Genomic DNA, 23730 nt, shown 5'->3' on the forward strand with positions numbered 1-23730 from the left:
TTGGGACATCACGAGTTGACAGGGGTGAAGTACTTTAAATACATACAGAGATTTAGGTATCCCAAAGCAGCAAATCACCTGAACATGTGCTGAACTTGAAGGACTTAAGTAATCAAACTGGTTTCATGGAAACAATTGGTGTGTCAAAAAAAAAAAAAAAAAGTTTGGTATTCTGAACATCTAGACTGCACGGAGACAAATTTTTCTAAAACAAACTTCATGTAGTGGATCTACAGGACGTAAAGGGCTGTTAAGCCAATTCAGTTAACTTGATTTAAAAGCATTCTCTGTCATCATGTATGTAGGACTGCAAAGCCATTGAGGATCTAGGAAGATAATATTATTGTCAAGTAGTTCTTTACCCCATATGTTCCCCCTGCATCACCTTTCTGGTCACAACACACCACATTTTCTGTACCTGGCCTTCACGTTCTCAAGGTTTCATAAACTGGGTGCTTTGAATTTTGGTCTTCTCACAGTTTGTTTTGGGTTTTTTTGTTTGTTTTTTTGTGTTATGTGGCTTTTTTTGTAATTTGAAAGCTTAAATGAGCTGAGTGAAGTATAGACAAGATCTTTATTAATAAAAATCTTATTTATGCTTTGAATCATATTTGCCCCTAATCTTATGTAACCAAAAGCATAACAACATCTCTACACAACAATTATCAAACTGTTTTTAAAAAGCCTTTGTTCGTGCTGTTCAACATGTCCTGCTTAACCAGACTGAGAAGGAACCCAGAGGCATCCTGACTTACCATGAGTGCTCAGGTGCAGTATCTGCCCACCAAACCCAGCCTCTGGCATCAAAGAGGAGCCAGGGAACACAGGCTTCAGCTTCTTCAGTTTCCCTCCTGCGCCAGCACTCCCTTAGTGACCATCAGTTTGACAGCATATTTTCAACAGAGATGACTTTCACGCTTCCAAGCCTACAGAAGCTGTGACCGCACTCCCCTGTTAAAGACATTCAGATACTGCAAGAGTGGATTTGTACTCCTGACCCTGCACTGGTGCCCAATGCTGCTCGAGGTTGTGGTCTTTATATTTCACCCTGTTCCTCCCTTTTGCTTTTGTAGTTCTAGGTATTGTGTTGACATTATTGATAGTACCTCTGCTTTTCCTCCATGTATTTAGATTCTGACTAAAAAAGAAAAAAAAAAAATTAAAATAGCACTAGGTACTGTGAATTTTATGTTGTTTTTTAGTTTTCTTTAGAGAGACACTTTTACAGAAACCTTTAGTAATGTCTGGATTTTGCCTAAACCAAGTATTAGAAAATAAGGCACACAAGGAGATCCACCTCTTCTCATTCTGAATCAAGACATTTTCTGCATGAAGTAATTGAATCGGAGAAGTTAATATTTGGACTGCAAGATGTGACAATAAGAGAGGGTAATAAAGAAGTTTGAGAGGAGAGGGATGCTGCTTTAGATTGACTGGGATGTCCAGCATGATTCAGGGATAACAGACATTAACAAGCATGCTTTCCAATAAATCAGTCAGCCTTGAGTATCAGTGGTATTAACAGCAATCAAAATCGTGCAAAAACCACTGCCCTTTATAAGCAATTAACTCAAAGGGCAGAAAATGGAAGATATGGTAATGAAATAGATAATAAGATAATAGGTACAAGTGTGTAATTGCCAGTTTTTCTCTCTGCTTCTGAGTTATGCTTCCTGTCCTGCTGTGGCTGTGCAGTGACAGGCGCTTTTCTAGGTCAGTGATGAATGAGAGCTGAAGTCAAACATGCGCAAGTCCAGTGCTCAGCCCCACAGCACTGATGTAACACATTCCCCGGCGAGCGTGAGGCCTCTGGGAAGCACACACAGAGAGAGACCTCTCATCTGAGCACACAATGCAAAAGGGAACCACGAAACCTCAGCACCGTAGCCGTAACCTCATGGAATCACACAGACACTAAGGCTTTCTGCCTAAGCTGTTATTTTGCAAACAGAAGCCATTGCATTTCCAGATTCCTCAGGTACTGCAAACCCTGCAGTGAGCACAATGGCTTTCAATAGGAAAAATAAAAAATTAATGCAATACTCATCCTTTTTCCTCTGGTTCAGTCTCTCCCATCCCATCAGCTCAAGCACCTCAGCGAGGTCTTTCCCCTCTGCAGATCCAATTCCAATGGTTATTTACACTTTGCTCCACATGGCATTTATCAGCAGCTCCGGGAAGGCTCCCACCTCCTCGCTGACAACTGTTGGAGAGGCAACCAGCCTCACTGAGCTCTGCCCAGAGAGCAGATTATCTACATGACTTTTAAACAGACTCACTCCTCGAAGTTCCCATTGACTTTCTGGGAAGTTTTGAACAGGAGGAGTAGGTCAAGAGAAATGTTTCTTTAGAGGAATAGAGGTAATACATTAAGGTAAACCTAATGCACCTTTTTTTTAAAAAAAAAAAAAAGCAATGTAACTTCTAAATACAAATTTTAACATTTTAAGTAAGCCAGCCTTTACCTTAGCTATTGCAAGTAAATATACTACTTACACAAGAGCTACAGCCTGGGCAAATCCTCTATGTGATGAGCAAAGTAAGCAATAACAAATAAGAACAGGAGAGTCCTTTAGGCAAGAAGAGAGGCTAATGAGCAGAGACAGTGCACATACCATGCTCACTTCTGCTCTCACACCAGTGTAGCTATATTAGCTTCGGTAAACTTGTTCCTCATTTACATCAGTATAGGGAAGAAGAGAATCAGCTGTCTTTTTTAATAGTTAAGATGCAACGTTACTGTAAACTGTACACATTTGCCAGTGTGGCGTGTTCCACCATGCTGAGTTTCAGCAGGTGTTGGTTCAGCTCTTGTACACGGGAGAGCAGCTAATTCCCAGTCCTGCTTGATTTGGAAACAGTCTCTCTCCCCAGCTGCCTCCAGCAGAAATATCCCTATGGCACAACCCACTTTCTGCCATGGGACAGTGGTTAGAATAGGTCCTACCCGTTCTTCAGGTTTTGTGATAAGATCCATGACTGGTCCACAGTGGCTTAGCTAGGGATCCTGCTACGCTCCAGCCTGAAGCTGCCTTGTCACTGAGCTGTGAGATACAGCTTTGGGCATGGCGAGTGCTTGACACCGTGGCCTGGAGACTAAAGCCTTACAGAGACCATGCCAAGTCACATCGTTTCATTTTCAGTGCTGTCTGCCTGGCCAAGGCAGGCCCTAGCTGCATCCACCTGACTCCCCCAAGCAACCCTATGCTGCAGGATATTGTAACTATTGGCCAAAACCTCTTGTCCTAGTTTCCCACCAGTCTCTTGCCATTTTATTACTAGACCAGAGCTCATAGTTTAACAACTCCTCCCTCCTCATCTTCATTTCCAACCTGTTGCCCAGTACACTTAAAGGCAGCAGAGGTCTCAATACACAATTATATCCATGAAAAGGCAGTCAGAGCCCCACAGCTTGGCACCTTTTGAGGTTATGCTGTAACATGAGCTCAGCCCTTGTGGGACAGGCTGAGAGTCTACATTTAAGAGAGAAGGGAGACCCTAAACCTCAGGAGCTGTTTGGATGAGGAGACATCAACAGATACTACCAAGGTGCAAAGCCCCAGGACAGCAGGTTTTGTTGGCTTCCTGCTAGCAAAACTGCTCGTTTCCTCCTGCTGCTGGTATGTCTTCATGACATTGTGATACCATTTCGTATCAAGCGATCAGTGGAGAGCAGGCTTGTTACCACAGGTGCTTTTGAAGCCAGGCCACTTTTTCACAACACCCACAGTTGGCCCATGCTGAAGAGATTTCCCAGTTAAAGCCGGTCTTAGATGTGATCCACCTCTCCTGTAAACCCAACACCTCTTTCATACCAAATTGCTCCCAGTGCTGCTGCAGTTGGTCCTGCACAGGCAGCATATCCTGCATGGGGTGCCCAGCACCACCAGCGTAAGGGACCAGACAGAAATCCAGCTCAAAAATTTGAAGAGATGGAGCAGCCTTTGAGAGCAAGCCCATCCAGGCACACAGCGCAACACTGCTCTCAAAGCAGGTTATCAACTCAGTGGTTGACTACAGTATCCACACTAGCATGAGTGCAGACTTTATTTTTACTTACCACCATTGAGAAGTCTCTTGATATACTCCTCATCCATCGTGGTTCAGATTATAATCCCTTTGGTCATACCTTCTCTTGCACCAAGTATTTTGGCTCCTGGAACTATAGTGCTCCTTTTAAAGAACTGCATTGCTCTGTGTGTTAAGTATTCCTGCACAACCTCCACCTTTCCTTCTGTTCCTCTGTTTATTTTTCCCACCTTCCTGGACCATCTCACATCTAGTTCTGCCCTCCCCACCCTTCTTTTTTCATTCCTCCAGAGCTTGTAGTAGAGCCTAGAGAGCAAGTGTTTCCTTTCTGACTTTTTTTCCACTCCCAAGTACACACCTTGTGCAAGGGACACTATGATCAGGCAGCACTGATGGTGGAAGGGTGCACTTTAAGGGCACATTGGTTCTGCACCATTTTCCTCCACTATTACCTCCCAAGCTCAAAATATATTTGCTAGTTTAGAGGTTGCAAGTATCAGCATCTGAACACTTTTTCATTATATCAGGGCTGCTTTCAGAACTGTTATTTTCCTTTGCTCTTTAGGGGCAGTTATTTATTATTTTTCTATGCAGCCATCATCTTCAGGCGCAGGCAATTTACTAACTTAGTATTGCTTTCCAGGATCATCACAGTGCAGGAATTACTGCACATACTACTATTAATTCTATTTTAGTGTGGGAATCAACATCCCTGGCAATCCCAGCTGTTCCCAAGAAACTCATCTAGAGATTCCTCCACTGCTACCTAGTTCTGTTGTTTTAAGTAACAAACTAAAGCATAACCCTAGATCATGGATTTAAGAAGTCACTGGAGTGAAACAGCATGCTGTCTATTGAACTTGCTCTTCAGGAGACAAATGCTTTGCCAGAAAAACTTAAGCACTAAGTGTGAAAAAGCCATCCCAAAATTTATTCTCAAAATGTCAACAGAAACCCATCAGTAGATACTCAAAACTACAGAGTTCTTAAAGTCATACATTCACAATGCAGAAACTTGACAATTGGGATGCCTTTTGCATGGTCTATGTAACAATATCCATTTTACAGTGTAAACAGGTACTGGTATGTTCTTACTTACAAGTCCAGCAGGAAAGGCACAACTCGGCATACAGAGATCATAAGCAAGAATCAGGTGCAACAACATTACACAAACTTTTGGTAATCCGCATTTTTGGGGCCTTCCACAACGGAGACTGGACTTGAAGATTTCCTGCAGTCAACAACCAGACTTCTTTCCATCGTTCAGTCCTTCCATACCAAATGCTCGCTTTCCAGCCTGGTTTAGATCCCATTACACACACAGTTCCAGCAGACGTTAGAGGAATAGTGAAAGGTCAGTCCAGTAAGTCTTCAGGTGCTTCCACTAATACATCAGGTTTTGGTTTCAGATAGTGCATGGAAGCATCTGCTTGAATCTCAGTTCATTACAGTGGTCATTAATAGAAAAATAGACACTACAACTACAAAAGGAAAAAATGAGGTAGATAACTTAGAATCCAGATGACTATCCCAGCAACCTTCATACAATACACATGGATCATTAATTACCATTTTGGTAGAATGCAAGTTCGCAGACCACCAAGAAACTTAATGACCAGAGTAGGAATGCCATCCAAAAACCCACAAAACATTTAACCTAAGCATGAATACTTCATATTTAAATACAGGTTTACACAGACTGATCTTCTAAATTACCCAAATGAAAAAAATAAAAATAAAAAAAGTCTCTTGCTAAGGAAACCAGTTCCCATGCCTAACTGCAACAGTCACCTGAGATTCCTTGCAGAGCTTTTAGACCTGACTTCCCAAGGCAAGTCTTCCCTTTCAAGAGAGAGAAAAAAAAAAAAAAGTATATACATACCCACCCATGCTTGTTTGGGGCTCTCGGTATTGAAATAAAACATCTAGGAAAAACTGCACATCTTTGGAAGTAGGAGTTTTGGCACTATACTTGAAAGACTGTCCTAGTAGTAGTATTAAATAAGCAGCAGTCAACAATACAGAAAATTACTTCCTTAGGAGCAGTGATTAAAGAAAAACAGCAACTTTCTTTTCATAGAACTTCTGAGGCAAAAAAGGAATTAAAAAAAAATCTTGCCGTTTTTATAGCCATTATAGTAAAAAGTACATTCAGAAACCACACAGAGCCAAAAATCCAAACAGAAAAACTATTTCTAAGAGGGTGGCAGACATTCTAGGATATTTACCCGCATTAATAATTTTCATTTCTCACCAGTAAATAGAAGCTTTTCCATCAACAGTAGGTTGTTTCCACTCTATTCAAAACCCCCAAGTATTTCACTCTAAACAAAGAGGTAAATATTCTAACCTTTGGAATTTCAAGTTGTAGAAACTTCTGTAAGGCTGTACACATTAAAGTCACACGTAAGAACTACTTTGCAAGACCCGCATCTTTCCAAATAGAAGGAAATCCTATTCTTTTATTATTTACTATTTGCAAAGCAATATCATGATTGTACTCTGGGCAACTCTTACAAAGACAACCATAAAATCATTTGCACGTCAATAGGAAAATAGGAGGCTGAAGTGGAATCTCTTAAAAATATATGTTTGTGTATATATATATTTGTTCTTTCTGTACGTCAACTTCACTAGAGTTTTTAACTAACAGCAATTTTGTTCTCCTCCATGAAGTGAGGGAACTGGTGTTTTGGCACATTGTCTGCAGCAGCACCACTGGCCTTCTCTGTATCAGAACCAGTCCCAGACTGGGTCCCATCTATTTTGGAGACCGTAGCAGTATTTATTGCCGAACCACCCCCAATGGTGACTGGAAGGGCAGGTAAGCCACCGCTCTGGATCACCGAGATCTCATTAGTCTTCATTGCTATGCCATTGCTGAGTACCGCTGCATACTGGTTCCATACTGTGGGGTCAATGCTCACTGACGGAGGCATTATATCCTTCGGAAACATTTCAGATACCTTCTTGGGATCATTCCCCAGCAGAGCCATGGGGTTATCAATTGAAAGCCTTCTTCCCCGCCTGGCAGAGTTATTCCACATGTGAGTTCCTACATGGACCTTCCATAGGGGAAAAAAAAAAAGTAAAGAGAATCATTAATACTGCAGCTCTTCTGTGGTATACCCAAGTTCTTCTGAACAAGTCGGCTGTAGGCAAAGTAGAAGTAATTTTGCATTCAGGTAAGTATTTAAGATGGCTAGTTCTTGTCTTTGTTCTCTTCCTGGCATGTGCAAGATAGTCATTCTACTGCCTGACATCATCGTAGCTCTCAAGTTTACTGCTGGAAGTGTTTACAGTAAGTGTAAAAACACAGTCCTGAAAGTGGTGTTGGCAAAGATGCCCCCTTCCTCCACAAAAAAGTAAAAGCCACATTTTCTACCATGAAGACTACATTGAAAAACATACTAGGTAACGCCAAAAAACTCGAATAATTCAGAAGAGAGGTTACACCTAAGGTAAAATCTTCCACACAACAAACATAATGCTAGTGCTTCCAGCAAGCGACTGTTCGCAAACTGCAGAGTATTTTCCCTCCCCACTGGCATTTATGCAAGAGGACTGAAGAGCTTGAAGAGGTTCTTGTGGGAAGCCTCTGTGCAAGTGAGGGAGCTGTGAGTCTCTTACAGGGCAAATGGATTAATCTGACAATAAGGACAGACTTGCAGCACTTCTTCAGCAAGTGCTTAGACACAATCCCCAAGTACTTTGTGCCATCTCGGGATTATCCTCTCAGTTTTATCCCTCCTTGTCCTGCATGCTGTTTCAAGCAGTGCATGTGTTCTGTAGGCATCATTCTGTAGCATTCAGTCTATGAAATGTTTATGCCTCGACACATCCAAATCCAAATGAAAATAAAGCAAATCTGCTTAGTAAGGGCTAAGCCTTCCCTACCATCCGAAAAGCAAAGTCAAGTACAGTAGCAAAGACTTCTGTGGGTGATCTCGGCACACTGTTTAACAAGTTGTGTGAAGAAACTCAGGAAGGAGAGACAAAAGTCAAAGATAACCATTTGAGGAATTAAAAGAAAATCAAAGTTGTCCCCAGAGGCAGGACAAATATTAGCAATAGTCTTTCCCTCCCAGGTATGACTTTCCCGGACAAAAGAAATCACAACAGAAGAGACGACTTACCTTCAGGTTTCCTTTTGTTGTAAAGGCTCTCCCACAGATGGTACAGGCAAATGGCTTTTCACCAGTATGGGTCCGTTCATGAATCTGAAGGGCGCTGGCAGAGGAGAAGTTCTTCCCACACGTAGTGCAGATGTGCTGTTTGGCAGGACGGCAGAATTTTGGTCGTGGCACAAGGAGAGGGGCAACACCAGGGGAGAGAGCTGGTGGGCCAATGAAATGGCTAGTGCTAATGGGACGCTCACTGGGCACCTCCATTTTTATGAGGGCTGGTGGGGCTCTAACAAAAGCAGCTGGAATACTACTTCGACCTGTAAAGAAAGCAAAGATAATGATTACCCCAAGCTTCTTCTGCTTCCAAACTTAAACCTGGGTAAGATACCAGAGGCCCCGTCTTTGGAGCTGCAGGTGCCTCAAGAGCCTCCCTGCAAAGCCCTCCCAAGCCATGCGGTAAGGCTGCTATCACACTTGCTAGGATGTTCTGAAATTAATCAGTTCACCCCTATTTTTGTTGGTGAGCTTAGGAGTTAGAAAGTCTCACTTTCTGATCAGATTCAGATCAACATCAGCCTCAGTACTGAAGAGGTCAAAAACCCCAGAAAAGATTCCAGAGTCACATTCTTGGATTAAGCATTTTTCCATGAAACACAAATACGTGTCTTTTATAGAGCTATAAGGAGGTGTCAGGTGAGCCCATGAAAGATGGTAAGTGCACAGCCTCTATTTATTTTAAGGACCTCTATGCTACCCCTTGCAGGAATCGACAGCCCTTAAGTTTTTGGATTTTGTCGAACTTTGAGTCTGACTGAGTCAGGAAAACTTTACAGGGTGTACACCTCTATGCTAATAGAGAAGGAAGAGGGGAAAGCTGAGGAGGTTTTTACTCCTGTTGGTCCTTTTGGAGATGGATTTCCTCCAGTCCTACTACCTCACCCCAAGTTATTGCCAGCATTTCATATCACTCACCATATTCTCCATTTGCAAAGTGTAACCCAGGTTCTTCTTTAATGACCTTTCGACCAATATTGCCATAAGTTAAATCCAAAGCACCAACGACCCCTTCCACTTCTGCAGAAGCATTCTCAGGACCCTCCAACTTATTTCCTGTGCCTGTATCTTCTTGATTATTGAAGCTAGGTGACTTCGACCTTACGCTCTCAGCTTGGCTGTTGGCTGGGGACAGAGCCTGGAGCGACGCAGACTCGGAGGCAGCAGGACTCCTGCCGTTCTGATAATCTGGATCTCCTGCCACAGAAGATGAATCATTTGTCATGCCATCGCTTTCTGCTGAGCCATTGTCACTAGACTTCAAGCTGCTTTGCCGCTGCAAGTTCAAAGCGGAGTTGACGATCTTCATTTGATTCTCCAGTGCTGCAACACCAGAGAAGGTGGCTGCCGTGGCTGGCGATTCTGACTGTGCATCATACGGAGTAGGAGGTTTTGAAGAACTCCTAGGGCCATCCTGAGAGTCTGGGTCCTCTTCCATCTCTATGCTTTCCACGGTCTCATCTGGGCGACTGGTCTCTCCGTTCTTCTCAGCCACAGTAGGATCCACATCAGTATTGTCACAGGTGTTTTCTGGCATTGGTGTGTTGGGTATTTGTCCCCCCATATGCATGCGGATATGCTGCTGCAACACAACTGCATTTGTAAACTTCTTCTGGCAAATAGGACACGAATGTTGCATCTTTAAAGGAGTATTGGCCCGATGGACACCATAATGAGTTTTAAGGTTCCCTTTAGTGGAGAAGGCACGGCCACAGATTTTACACTTGAATGGCCTCTCTCCAGTGTGAGTACGATAATGCATTTTGAGTGAACTCTGGCAGCTCAGCACTCTGTGACAGATCAGGCACTCATTAGGGTCAGCAGTGGATTTGTCAATATTTTCAACCAGTTGCTGAAGCTTCGATGTTTCTGAGCCTTGCTCGTTTGACCCACTTACATGGAAGATGCTCACGCTGCAGGTAGCTTGTGGTGAACTCAAGCTCTGCTCTGTTCCCGATTCATGACCGACCGCCCCCGAGGAGGAAGAGCCACCCTCACTTTCTGGAGAAGGCCTTGGCTGCAGGTCACTTGAGAATGTACTGGGCAGAGACTCCTTAATGCCTGCTAAGCTGGAGGTGGTCTGAGGTGCACTGGTGGCCGCAGAGGTAGGCAGCGTTGTTAGGAGAGGTTTGCTATCCACAATTAGGTTAGACTCATCCAGTGGCACAGACATCCCATATGGGATTCCAGTGCTAGTGGGAACATTGTCCAGGTGCTCAGGAACCGGGTAAGGATTCATCTTTATGTGGGGATATTTGTCTTTGTGGCGCTGAAAATGCACTTTAAGGTTTCCTTTGGTTGTAAAGCGGTTACCACAAATGTTACACTTGTAGGGTCTTTCACCGGTGTGGGAACGGAGGTGGATCTGCAGGGCACTGTCGTTGCCAAAGACCTTGCCACAGAATTTACACTTGTGTTTGAAGAATGGCTCTTCTGCGTTCGGTTTGCTTTCAGACACGCTGATGTTGGGAGGTTTTCCTTTCCCCTTCTTTGAGGAATCTATTACAGAAGAAACAGCCGAAAGCGGATTTTGGAAGATGACGGAGTTGGAGGACTGAGGTAGCAAAGGATTAGGGAACCGAGACATGGAGCCGGGGAGGCTTCTGCTTGCCTCTGGCTTCAAGGGGAATGAGGAGGAAAGCCCAGCAGCCAGCGAGGTGGCGGCCGCAACGCCAGTGTTAGAATGAGGTAGTTTTCCTTGCTTCAAGGATTCCAGTGATAGGCTCTGGCTTCCAGCTTTCTGTCCGATTAAAGCAACAGCAGCCGACAGCTGCTGAGACATGTGAGCGCCCAGAGCTTTTAGTGGATCAGTAGCAGCTGCTATAGAAGGATGCAGGGCATGGGGAGCCATCATGGCAATCTGAATGCGAATTTGCTCCGTCAACTGAATTTGCTGGAGTTGCTGCTGCTGCAAACAGACGAGCTGCTCCAGGATCATGGGGATAGCATTAAAACTGGCTGCTGAAGAAGAGATGGCATCAGAGGTCCGCTGGTTCACAGCCACTTTAGTGCCGCGTATCGTCTGCAAAGTCACGTTAGTGTTCGGTACTTTGGATTTTGGTAGATAGCTCAGCCCAGAAGCTGCAGGTGTGACGGGGGGTTCTATTTTAAGGTACATTCCTCCTACTGCCTCAGCATCCATTTTTCCTTCTCTTTTTTCTGTAGAACCAGTGCAGCCCTTTGCCTGAATGTCCTTGCGTGCCCTGCTATCCATTCGATCACTTGCAAAGCTCCCTAGAGAAGATTCAGAGAAGCTTTCAGGGGGTACTGTTCCCTCACTGTCACTCATGATTAGAACAGGTGGATTTTTAGTGCAATTTTTCTTATGCTCAAGGAATTCAGAGAGATCAAAGAACTCTGCACAGCATTTCTCACAGATTTTAGTTTCCTCCGTGCGGCACCTTTTGGAACTCATTTCACCATCTCTGTCACCTGGGACGTCTTGTGGACTCCCTTAAAATAAAAGAAAGTTACATTATTAATAGCTAGATTTAGATCAAGTCTTTCCTATTCTTAAGATCACTGATTTCACCTGAATTGCAAGTTGAAGACACAAGACACTGGAATCAAGTTTACAGATCAATCTGAACTTCTTCTCTTTGTTTTGCTGCCAATTCATTTGCAGCCCCAAATAAATCTGCATCTTAATTCCGTTTTCAATAAAACAATAATATAAAAGGAACCTCATGAGGCTTGGGGGAAAAGAGGTTTATCACAAATCCTTTTATACAGGTAAAGAGACAGTGCAACAAGGTAGCTAGCACCTGCAAAATAGTTTAAAAGGAATATGACTCAAGGAAGATAGAGGTGGCTTCATAACACTGAAGCAAAACATCACCTAAATTTATTTTGTGTTTGTACTTCAGTTTACAAACCTTAATTAAGCGTCTCACAGAAATTCATATCAGATTGTTAACGCAGGAACCTCAGAGCCTTTCTTAATTGTACACTGATCTACTAAACGACATTTGCTCCGCCATTATGGAAGTAATTACTACCGAAGAGGGCTGACAAAAGCAAAAGTAAGTCCAATATTAGCTTTTAAATACTTCAAAAGCAAGCTAACATAAAAAAACCACTAAAAAGCCACAGTAGTAAAGCAAATACGATTAACTTACAGAACACCACACACATAGGTACGAGCCTACATTGATACCGATGATTATTAGACAGCGAAGCAACAAGTCCTACTTGCAAACCACACGAAGTTGTTTCAGACCTGCTCAGGACGCCCTGTTTAGTTAGCTGCAGCCACAACTCACCCACCCATTTTTAGGGAGGGGGAGGCAAAGCAAAGCTGGTCGGCAAGTCCACTCCTGCCCTTCCTCCACCAGCGCCCCACAGATTAAACTGAGCATAATTTGCATGCGGACAAAAAAACCCATAATTCAGGGAAATATCAGGACGGGAAGAGAGGTTAAGAGAAATTCTAAACGAAAACAGGATGTTTTTGCTCAGTCTAGCCATCCTTCAAACAACAAACTCACACCCAGCTCAAGGTAGGCAAGCATTCGGGGCCTGGCACACAGAAGCGTTCAGGAGGTAAAACTTGAGGCTTATAGAGCTGAGGGGGAAGGGGGAAGGACTGCGGATGTATTACAGCCCCCATCAGGTGAAGTGTCCTGGAACTGACATCAATTGGTCCAGTTTTGATGAGCGCCAAGGGTGCAGTAACCAAGTACTTCACCTCCCACCCACCTGGTGGGGCACACTGCAGACTTCAACCACAATTGAGAATTTGTTTTATGAGACGTCTTCTGTTCAGGTCCTGCTTCTCCAGTAATTCATCTCAGGGCTCAGCTCCGATTCCACATTACTAACCCACACCATTTTACAAGGGGAACCGAAGACTCTGCAAGCACAGCAGCTATTTGCGGCTTTCATTTTAAAGGTGTAACTGAACCACACATCTGATACATGTGTATATCCTGTACATGGCAGGGTGGAGGGGAAGCATGTCCAAGCAACAACTCAAGCACATTGACTTACTGTTTCAGGGTAATGTAAAAGCTCTGTAAGGGAAGATATCACAAACCTTGACATTTCTTAAGTTAACAAGGGTATTATATGTATATACAACAAATCGAACTTCAACTGTTTAATGTCGATGACAATGCACATGCAAGTTTTTTCTTAAAAACAGCTTGATCAATTAAAAAACTCAAGTATCAGAGTCCTGTTATGCTATAATCTGAAGAGCAATAAATCCCAATCTATATGTATGCAATTCTGTTAACCACGCACATTTCAGGGTTGCAAGTCCTTGAACGGGGAGGAAAGGTGTTCTCAGCACAGCTATGGTCAAAACTGTTTGGATCCCTCATACCTAAACAGAAAAAATTAAATACTTTTTTCCCCCTCCTCCTTCAGCCCAAACAACTTCCACAAGTGAAGGAGATAATAGTAGAAGCATAGTTTTTAGCTTACATTTCCTACCCCAAGAATCATTAAATTGATGCCTCTTAGGTTGATTTAGCTCTATGGAAAAATATAGAGAGAAATCTAGTCTGCAGAGAAGTACAAGTAGTACATGATTCAGAACTTGGTCAATAAATAGAACCAAATGAGGTCAAGAATGGATGTTTTTAAATTCATCTTTGCAAAAGTCTGAGTAGATATAAAGGGAAAGAAAGCACTGCTATTGAAAAAGACAAGCAGCTTGTGTAACTACCCTGTACACTGACTCAAGAGGTCTTTACTTGACTACTTTCATAACATCCATCCAACAGGTATTTCACAGAACAGGCTAAAACAGCAAACCCTCCTTTCCAAATCCTTTAGGATTTAGGACTTTAACAGTCTAACGTCTCGGGCCCAACTATACAGTTTCCCCGTGTTGCAAAATAACCTCAGGTTTTACTTTAGAAAGCACAAAGCTTTTCCTTCCACAGCCTCTCCCTGTGAGCACATGCACTTCACACTGCAGCCTGCACCTCAGCAGGGGCCATGCAAAATGTTCGAAGTGGAGTAGAACCGTCTGCATGAAAGACTGCTGCCCACCCCCAAGGAGGTATTCCAGGATAACTATGTCTAGACAAGTCTTCAAACTTTAACTGCTTCAAAGCGTATGATCATTTATCTCCCTTCCATTGATAGTTCTTTTTTTTTTTTTTCCCCACTGATAAGACCATGCTAAATTCAAAGCCCCCTTTTCCAATCTCCAGCACAGCCTATGCTCCAAATTTTCATAATTCTGAGAAGCTCCAGAGGTTACTTTTCTGTTCCTATGCAACAGTTGCCACCTTAAGAGGAAAAAAAACCTCGGGTAAACTGAAGGTACCCGTGTTTGGCAGCAGCTGGCAGGTTAGCAGCCCTGTCCTGGCCCTGCCAGCTCTCCCTGCCCGACACACAGTTTAGTTCCCAGTTCCCCTGTCTGACAGCAAGGCACTAGCTCAAGGACTCCAAATAAATTCAATTCCCAGCTTGTACTGACTCGCTGCAAGCCAAGTAGGGAAGAGTTATGCCTTATTTTCCTTTCTACCTTAGAATAAGTGAGTGTATTAGCTTCCTCTAGATCAAAAAGGGTTTAAAAATACAGTCAGTAGAAGCAGGACGCTTGGTTACTCTGTGGTAGCTGGAATAACGAAGGAGCAATTTACTGTTTCTTTAAAACACCCAACAGCTTGTGTGAAACTCTTCATCTTGATCTCCAGCTCCATCCTCCCCCCAGCCTCGCAGGAGCACCAAGCGCCTGCAATCAGAGCACCTCATTTACCCAAACCCCCACGCTGAGCCGCCCGCCCCCCCGGAGCAGATACCGCTGACATGAACTTAACGGTCTGAAATCGTGGGGTTTCTCTGCAAAGAAACCTCCCTGCGCACCCCGCTCTGTCCGCATACTGTACGGAGATTTACCGAGGAGCGGAGAGCCCTGCCACAATTGCTTGTGCACTTCACTTAACCCTCTCCAAAGGCTTCCCAGGGATAGGACTTCTACTGTTTTTTTTATCTCCCCACCCCCGAATTTCAGGAATGTTATCTCTCAGCATCTAGTTATCCAATAAGTTAGAAGAATGCAGTAAACCCAGCAGGGGGGTTAGATTGAATCACTGGCAAATGGATGGAAAAAATCCACTATTGTGTAGGACAAGGCGGTCATCGACAAGGAAGGCTGATAAAATCCACACAGCTCGAATTAATTTTTTTTTAAGGGACCCAGTAAAAGAGAAATGAAATAAGTCTTGTCTGTTTTGATGTGATTCAAAAAAAAGGTTCTGCTGGTCCACCACTCATCTGAGCAATTACCGACTTTTTTTTTTTTTTTCCCAACTGTGGTAAAGTTATATTTCACTAGAATTGGGAAGAAATAGTCAGATCTCAGTCTGTGTGTGTCCCCCCCCCCATTTTTTTCCCCAAGAATTTAACACCTTTGTGAGCTTACTTTTTCCACAGACTACCTTTAATCAACTATTTTAACATTAACATAATCCTGGACTTTCCCAATTAAAATTAACTCATGAAGGATTAGCAAATATCCATTCCAGTCCTAAACGTGAAAACCTCTGCCACCACCTCCCCTGTTGCTCTCAGTCATCCTGCTTCCCTGATTTTTTTTTCCTGTTCCCAGCTGGGAAGCTGTGACTTCCAAGAACTTTAAACTGCCCAAAAAATTCCCATCTTTTCCCACTATAAAACCCCATATAAAACATTTACTTTAAATATAACGACAACAAAATCACTTTCTTGAGTAAGCAAAATACACGACTGGTTACTTAAGAGAAATACTCCAAAGAACTGATGCTTTTTACACTGAATTTACCAGCATCATTTTTCTACCCGAGAATTAGCCAGAAACGTGTTACACCTAACAATTAGGATTTCACGTGCTTTCAGGTTCTCTCTCAAGGCTTTCATTATCTACCTACCGATTCACCCTTTCCATTATCCACCTATTCGAGAGAAACACTCGGCCAAGGGCAGAATAAACTACTGTGAATAAACCCTTCGGAGGAGCGAAGAAAGAAGTGTTAAAACACGCGGGGAAGGTTAAGATGAAGGTAGTTACTTCAAGCGGAGGCCACGGCGCCGGCGGCAGCCCCCCCCCGGGCCGCCTGCAAGGGCCGGGCGAGCCCCGCGCCGCCGGGCGCCCCTGCCCGCGGTGCCTGCGCGCTCCCCGCCGCGGCGCGGAGCAGCCGCGCTGGGCCGGCCGGTCGGTGGAGGGCACTCACGGCCCGCGCTGCCGCCCGGCCCCGGCCCCGGCGGGGAACCGGCCGCCCCCAGGCGGGGCCTCCCCGGGGAGCGCGGGGCTGGTCCCGCTCACCCCCCCCCCCCCCGGCATACACCTGAGCTAAACAGCAGCCCAGTATAATGGCTTTTTTTTTTTTTAGGGAAAAAAAAAAAAAAAAAAAGCAAAGGGTGTTTCTCGAGCCTGCTTCAGGGTACAGCAGCCACACCAAAACGCGGAGGGCTGCCCCCAGCAGCAGCACCAGGGGCCACCCGCCCTCGGCCCTACCTGCTCGGCGCGGCCGGTCCTCCCGCCGGCGCGGCCCCCGACCACACTTAACACTAGGACAGTGTTTAAGACCGAGCTAAACGGCACAAACCCCGCTGCCAAGGTCAATTGCATGAGAGTCCTAATTGTAAGCCTGACATCAACTTACCACCCACAGCAAGCAGGAGGAGGCAAAGGTTAGAGCAGCAGCTCTGTCAAAACGTCACATGCCGCCGAGCCCAGCGAAAGGGCTTCATCACTACAACCACTATAATGTTTCACTTACGTAAAAGGAAAAACAAGCCGGGCATCGCCCCCCCACACACCCCCCCCCGGCTCCCAGGCACCCTCTCACCCTTCGCACCGCTGCAACCCCCCGGCTGCGCAGCCACGGCAGGGCCGGGGGCCGGTACCCCGCCCCGCCGCCCCTCCCGCTGCCCCCGGCCGCCGGGCCGCCCTTCCCCACCGGCGGGACCTTCGGGCAGCCTAAAATAAAAATAAAATAAAGAAAACGAACCACAAAACTTGGCTTTGCTCGTTGAACACCACCACCCCCCTACACACACACCCCCCCTCCATTTTTTTGCAGCTCTGAAAGCACGAAGCGAGGATTTAAATAAAGGAAATCTCTAATCTTAGCCTGAGAAAAAGTTGCCGTTTGATACTGTATTTTTAAGAATGAATCAGATTTTTTAATGGCAGCAATGCAGCACAATGGGCATTTTCAACCCCTTTGTGAAAATGCTAATTTTCAGTATGTAGTATTATTCTCCAGTGACCACCTGCTGATTTTTTGACCTGTTAATTGATCACCAGGTTAGCAGAACGGTTTCTTAACACTCTGCATTGTTCACAGAGGTGGGTCCCAATCCGCTTTGCAAAAAAAGGAACACTTGCAAAACAGGCGATAAGGGCTTGATTTTATTATTACGATTATGCTTATATTCGATAATGTCCCAGACAAATCCCTGCGGCATTTCCATTTTGTTCTGCACCTTCATCACTTGCTATTTGCGGACACACCTGGGGCGGGCAGTTTCAAGAGTACTTTGGAGATGCGCGGACGGGAACAGCCGTCGGAGCCGCGACCACGCGTTTTATTTCTGAAAGCAGACAGGGGGGATGGCGCAGGACGGGGCTCCAGTGCCGAGACCTGCACCGGCCGCTGCCTGCGGGCGAACCCCACCGGTGCCCCCGGGCCACGGCGGAGGGTCCCGGCGGAGCGCGGCCGCGGGGCGGCGCGCGGCAGCACCGCCCCCCCCCCCCCCCGACCCACAAAAGACGGTCCCGTCCGTAACCGGCGGGAGAATCCCCCCGAGCAGGGTGAGAGCTGCTCCAGGTTCCCCCCGGGCTGTGCAACGGCTGCCCCGGCTCCCGGAGGGATTTCCATCCAGGGTTTTGGTGTTAAAAGAGGGGGGGAACAAAACAAAATAAAAAGCCCCAACAACAATAACAAAAAAGCAGCTGGCCATTGCCCCGGAGAGCACGGTGTGTAGCGATCCTCCCCTCCCTGCACACCTCCCCCGCCCCGAGCGGGCCGCATCAGGAGTTATTAACCCTTTTGTTTCAGCGCGGAGCCGGAGGTGGCTTTCCAGCAGTGGGCAGAGATTTACATGTGGAAACATCACCTCCATCCCCCAACCTAACCATATGCACAAAGGAAAACAGTCATGCATTAAACATGGGATTTATTGCCTTCTGGCCAGCTTGCTGTTTCTTAAGTCACCATTAACCGGACCCAACAATTGCACATTTCGGCTCAAAGAAGAGAGGGGGGAGGAGGAAAAAAAAAAAATTAAGAGCCCGAACCTCCTGCGGGCTGGGAACGGGCAGCTCCTGTAAGGCGCACTAGTATTTATCAGTTCTAGGGATGGAAAAACCCCACGCGAAACCAGCCGCTTAGGAAGGCCGAGAACCCACAGAAAGTTCTTGGGGGGGCATAGAGAAGCGTGGGGGGACAGCCACCACAACTCCTCCCAACAAACGCAGCCCGGCTCAGCTCGCCGCCGGCCTCCCCCTCCCCACGCGGGACTCTCGCTGCGGAGCAGGACGGCCACGGGGGGGTGGGGGGGGGTCCCCAGCGCCGCGGCACCAGGGGCGTTAGTAGCGGTGGGGAGAGCCCGCACCGGAGCCGCCAGCCCCCCCGCAGCCCGGCTGCAGGAAGATGCTGCTCCGTCGAGGAAAGCCGGGCAGGCTCCGGCAGCCCCGGCCCTTCCCCGCTCCCGCGGGGGCCACCAGCAAGCGAGTGCCCCCCCTCCATCCCTTCCCCTGCGCGGCCGCCCCCACCGGGAGCGCGGGGCTAACTGGAGCGCGAATTTATACTTTTCCCTCAGCAAGGCACGGGGCTGCGAGCTCCCCTAAAAGGAGGGACAGCGATTTGCGGGAGCAAAATCCCCCACACCGCCCAAATACAAAGCGCTCACGCACACCCCACATTAGCTCACCGGAGTTATTTTAGGAAGTCGGAAATCAAAGATGGCTGGAGGTCAAGCTACAAAAGGTCCAGGGCGATTGTGATCTCCAACAAAAATAGTCCGAGCGTTGTTTTGTTTTTTAAAAAAAGCCCCACAAAAATCCTCATATAACTACCGAGAAAGCGTTAAATAAACGGGGGAAACCACACTCGAGCTATTTCCTACCCCTGCGAAGATTGTTCACAATTCCTTCCTCTCTTGCCCCCCCCCCCCCCCCCCCCAATCCCCTCCGCCTTTAGGGCGGCTTTGGGGTTCACCTCCCATGAGGCTGCACCCCGAGCGCAGCGGGGACGGCGCAACCCTGCGCCCCCCACGCGGGGGCCGGCGCAGACTCCGCGGGATGAGGGGGGGGGGGTCAGGGGGTGCGGGGCATTGGGGGGTCGCCAGCCGGGCAGGGCGAGAGACCCCTCGGGCAGCACCGCGCTCCGCGCAGGGCTGCGCCCCGCAGCAGCCCAAAGCAGAGCCCCCCCCAAGCCAACACCCCCCAAAAAATAACGAGGGGCCGGTGCCCCGCTCAGCCCCACAGAACAACACCGCGCCGGGGCTCCGCAGGGGCGCGGGGATTTAAATGCCCCCCCAAAGCCTGCAAAGAGCTGGGGGTCGGGTTCCCAGCAGAGCCCACAGAGGGAAAAAAGCGGGAGATGAAGCACGAGGGTGGAAAAAGCCCCCCCGGCAAGCGCCCCGCCACCGCCTCCGCGCATCAGGAAAGTTGGGACCCGCGGCGGCTCCGCGCCCTCCTCTGCGCCTTACCACTTGCAGCATCTGGGGGCTGCTCCTCGGAGTTGATGTGCTGGGGCTTCGCCTGCTTCCGTCGCGACATGGTGCACCAGCATCGGGAGCAAAATAGTAGCAATTATTTTCCTCTTCACAACAAATTCCTAGAGTTGGGAAATTACCCCCATTGGGCGGAATGCGCATGTCAGAGTAATTATGATTATCAATAATGCATTGCGATTTATCATGGGTCCCTGACAGCTGATTGGCCTGAGTCCAAGAGCTCACAGATTATTCAAATAAGGCCCATTGATCCGGGCGCAGCGGGGCACGCTGGGCCATGTAGTCCCGGCCCGGCCCGGCCCGCCCGAGCGGGCGACAAAGGCGGCGGGGCCGCCCCGGGCAGCCCCCCCCGGGCAGGGGGGGCAGGAGCCAGCTTTGAGAGTAAACAAACAAGCCGGCAGACCGACTTTCCAGGCTGGCGAGGAACAATACCTTTGTTATCTCACCTGCGCTTTTTATATTGTGCTTTAAAGACTTTTTTTTCTTTTTCTTTTTTTTTTTTCTTCCCCCCCCCCCTCCCTAAAGCAAGCAGAAGCCCGGGACAATGCTAATTCTTCCCTTTGTCGTTAGATAAAGTGGAAAAGGAAAGAGCACTGATTGTCCGAATGGACGAGCCCGGGGTCTCCTGGTGGTGTGGGCAAGCTAAGGGGCTTTAAAAGCGGATCCAGACAGCGCGTAATTATGCTTGGCGTTGGTTCATTTGTTTAAAGACTTCTTTTAAGTCTCACTTTCTGGGAAGCCGACAAAATTGAGCCAGCAGTGTTTTAGCCAGTAGTATTTTTAACAGCAAATAAAAGCGTTAGACATGTAAAAGGTTCATGTGAAAGACTTGAAGCAAGTGAAAAAACAATGCTTTGAAAGTGTTTTCCTGTACTAAGTTGACTGTGTAAGTACATAGTGGAATCATTTTCATTTTTACTCCCCTCTTCTGCTGTTGGGCTCCATGTGAAAATGCACCACGTTTAAATCCTCCTCCAGAGCCCCAGCTGGGTGGCCCCTGGCGTTTGGTGGCACACTGGAGGCAGAGCCCATGTGGCTCCATGTGACTGCAGGACCCGGCTCAGCTAAGGCTTGGATTTACTCTGCTGTAAAGCCCCCGAGTGTTACAGAGCAGAGTCCCCTCCACCCCTCTGATCCCCACTGAAGCCAGCTGGACCTTGCATGAGCAAAAATGTGAGGATCCTTGAATATATGAAGATGTGGATTGCAGAGTCTTTGTGGGAGATGGGATTGCTTTTTTGTTTTCATGTGGAACATCCTTCCCTCCCAGGTCTATGTATGAAAAATGAGATGGGTTGCTAGAAGACATTGGGGAGAGAAATTGAGTTGGTGAAGAAAGGGTTTTGTTGATTTGGAGGAGCAGAGCACTGAGTCAGAGTACAGAAGATCTAGGTTCAGCCGAAGTCAGTCTCAGTATGCACTTGCCATTGCATTCACCAGCAACAATTTACCAGGGTCCGTGCCTCAGTTTCCCACTTGTGAACTGAGGATGACATTTCCCTCACTGCAAAGCCGCCGTGAAGATAAACATCCATCTGAGATGGGGGTGGGGGGGTGGTGGTGTCAGAAGGCTGATGTAGAATGGAAAACCCAAACCATGCTAGGTAGCAGGAAGGTGGAGGGAGGAAACAATGGTACCTAAGACGCCACGCAATTGCCACAGAATGTTGCACAACACCCACAGTCTCATTTTACCAGTCATTTTACTGGCAGTTTTACCTTGCAAAATTCCCTGGGGTTTGTACATTTATTCTATTCTAAAGTTTATGCCTGTGCATACAGTCAGGCCAAGGGTCCATAGTACTGGTCAACATTTTGTCTTTTTTTTTTTTTTTTTTGGTGATGCTAGAAGAAGGGGGAGCTGTAATTTGCATGGGACAGGCATGAAAGGATGTCAACATTGTAGACCAAGGTAAATAGCGCATCATGATCTAATTAGTTATAAATCCTCTTGGGGTTTGGTTTTGTTTTTATAGTGTCTCATAAGGGGTTTTATTTAGCTAAGGATAGTACAAACCTGAGGTAAAATATCGTAGAGCAGAAGGTATCAACCCTCCTCCTTGGACAGTTACTGAACATGGAGGTCAGGGGAGAAATTTTAGGCCACTTTCCTTGCTCTTTCCTCTGCAAGCAAATAATGGTTTTACAAACCCCCACCACTGATGCACTTTAAGGGACACATTACATCAAGAGAAACTCCGTATTTACTAATATAAAATAGAAGAGATTAACGGGTATTTAAAATCGCTGACCATTTTTATCTGGTGATTACTCCACCCCCATGTTGCCCAAAGAGCTTCTATATATTTGTTTGTTTAACCAGCAGTTTGAAATGCTCTTTGTTTCCAAAGTGTGTCCTGAGGAAATAGACTGTTAAACAAGATTGATACCAATTGATCCACAGATAGATATTTACATTGATGAATTTTCTCCTTTTACACTTGATATGCTCAGTATAACCAACAGATTTTCATTTATTACACATAATGCTACCAACCCACACCAGCGAATTTATTAAACATGCTGTTTTATGTATCAAGCTGAGAGACAGACAGCCTTGTACAGTAGATCCATATTTAAAATAGATGACTCATGTGGAGCATTTGTACTGAATTTAAAAGAATATATTATATGAAATCAATGAAAGTTTTGGTATTGATTTCAGAGGACTGGGATTTCACTCAGTATGGCTCTAACACACTGAAAAATAGAAGATGTGGAAAGCGTTAGTTTAAAATGAAAAATAAAAAAGCAAGGGATGTTGCTGTATTTAAGGCTAGGAAGACAGCAAAAGTAGGAGAAAGAGAACAACTGACTGAAAAACAGGGAGGAAGAGGAGGAATGTGGTCAAGGAAAAGCTCTCCTGATTATATTTTTCTGGGAAGGTGTTCCCAGCCAGCGGTGGTTATAAATAGGTTACACTGAATGATTACATCATATGCAAAAGGCATGGTGCTTGGCTTTAACACGATCATATGGATTAGCACGATTACAGCTTCTGGATTTGAAAAATAGCAGGCTTCCTTTTCTGGCTTGACATTTATTTATTTTTTTAAGAAAAGTCCAGAGGAACAATCTTCTACCACCAACAGAGCTGAGGCATCATTCTTGATAGGCATAATTCCAACGGCAGCCCAGCCCCACTCTCAAAGTTGATAAAAGGAAGCTTTTTTAACGCTGTGTGTTAGGAACAGGTGTTGCTTATTGCCACAAGAAACTGTTGCCAGGGTCAGGAACCACAGCTCTGCCCAGACCGAGAACTTCCCCTCTTCAGGAATTACATTGCAAAATTATGACTGTGGAAAATCTGATGTTTGTGGAGAGATGTATATATGTTGTATATACATGTGTGTATATATCTCCATATGCACACTTACTGACTCCCACCAAGGTAAAGAACATTGTCTTAAATCCTGTGCTATCCTACTCTGATCAGGTCAGTTTATTGCTGGGAAGAACACAAAAATTTGAAACATAGTTAATTTTTTTTTTCTATATTCAGAATCTAAATGTAAATAAAAATGCCTTTTCCTAAGTTGCTATGTATTACCTACATCTTTATGTAGAGGAGAAGGGCAAAAAAGAAATCTTAATATACTTTGAGGCACACTTTACTCCTGTATTCTTCCCCTTGTTCCTTACTGCAGCTCACTGCTAGATAAATCTCCCAGTGTAGGCTCTCAGGGCTTATCTCCGCTACACGGAAGATGACTTGAATGTTACCCTCTTGGAACATGTTTGGAAAGCCTCAAGTTTGCTGATATGAAGTTAACCGTAGATCTGTAGGCAACGTAAATCAGAGTAATGAACATTCGTTGTTGGGCCAGTTAATCAAGAT

General features: G+C 46.0%; 1 protein-coding gene across 1 annotated transcript; it reads right to left on the minus strand.

Annotated features, from left to right (window-relative positions):
• Window positions 1–5004: 5004 nt before the first annotated feature.
• On the minus strand, window positions 5005–20007 carry SALL4 (spalt like transcription factor 4). Its single transcript, XM_074920449.1, has 4 exons — window positions 19866–20007; window positions 9129–11663; window positions 8166–8473; window positions 5005–7094 (listed from the first exon to the last, which is right to left on the minus strand). Exons 1-4 carry the CDS (start codon window positions 19933–19935, stop codon window positions 6672–6674), a joined length of 3336 nt encoding a protein of 1111 aa, XP_074776550.1. The 5' UTR covers window positions 19936–20007; the 3' UTR covers window positions 5005–6671.
• Between the last annotated feature and the right edge of the window lie 3723 nt (window positions 20008–23730).

Source organism: Athene noctua, chromosome 16 (genome assembly GCF_965140245.1).
Source record: "Athene noctua chromosome 16, bAthNoc1.hap1.1, whole genome shotgun sequence".
Taxonomy (NCBI): Eukaryota; Metazoa; Chordata; class Aves; order Strigiformes; family Strigidae; genus Athene; species Athene noctua.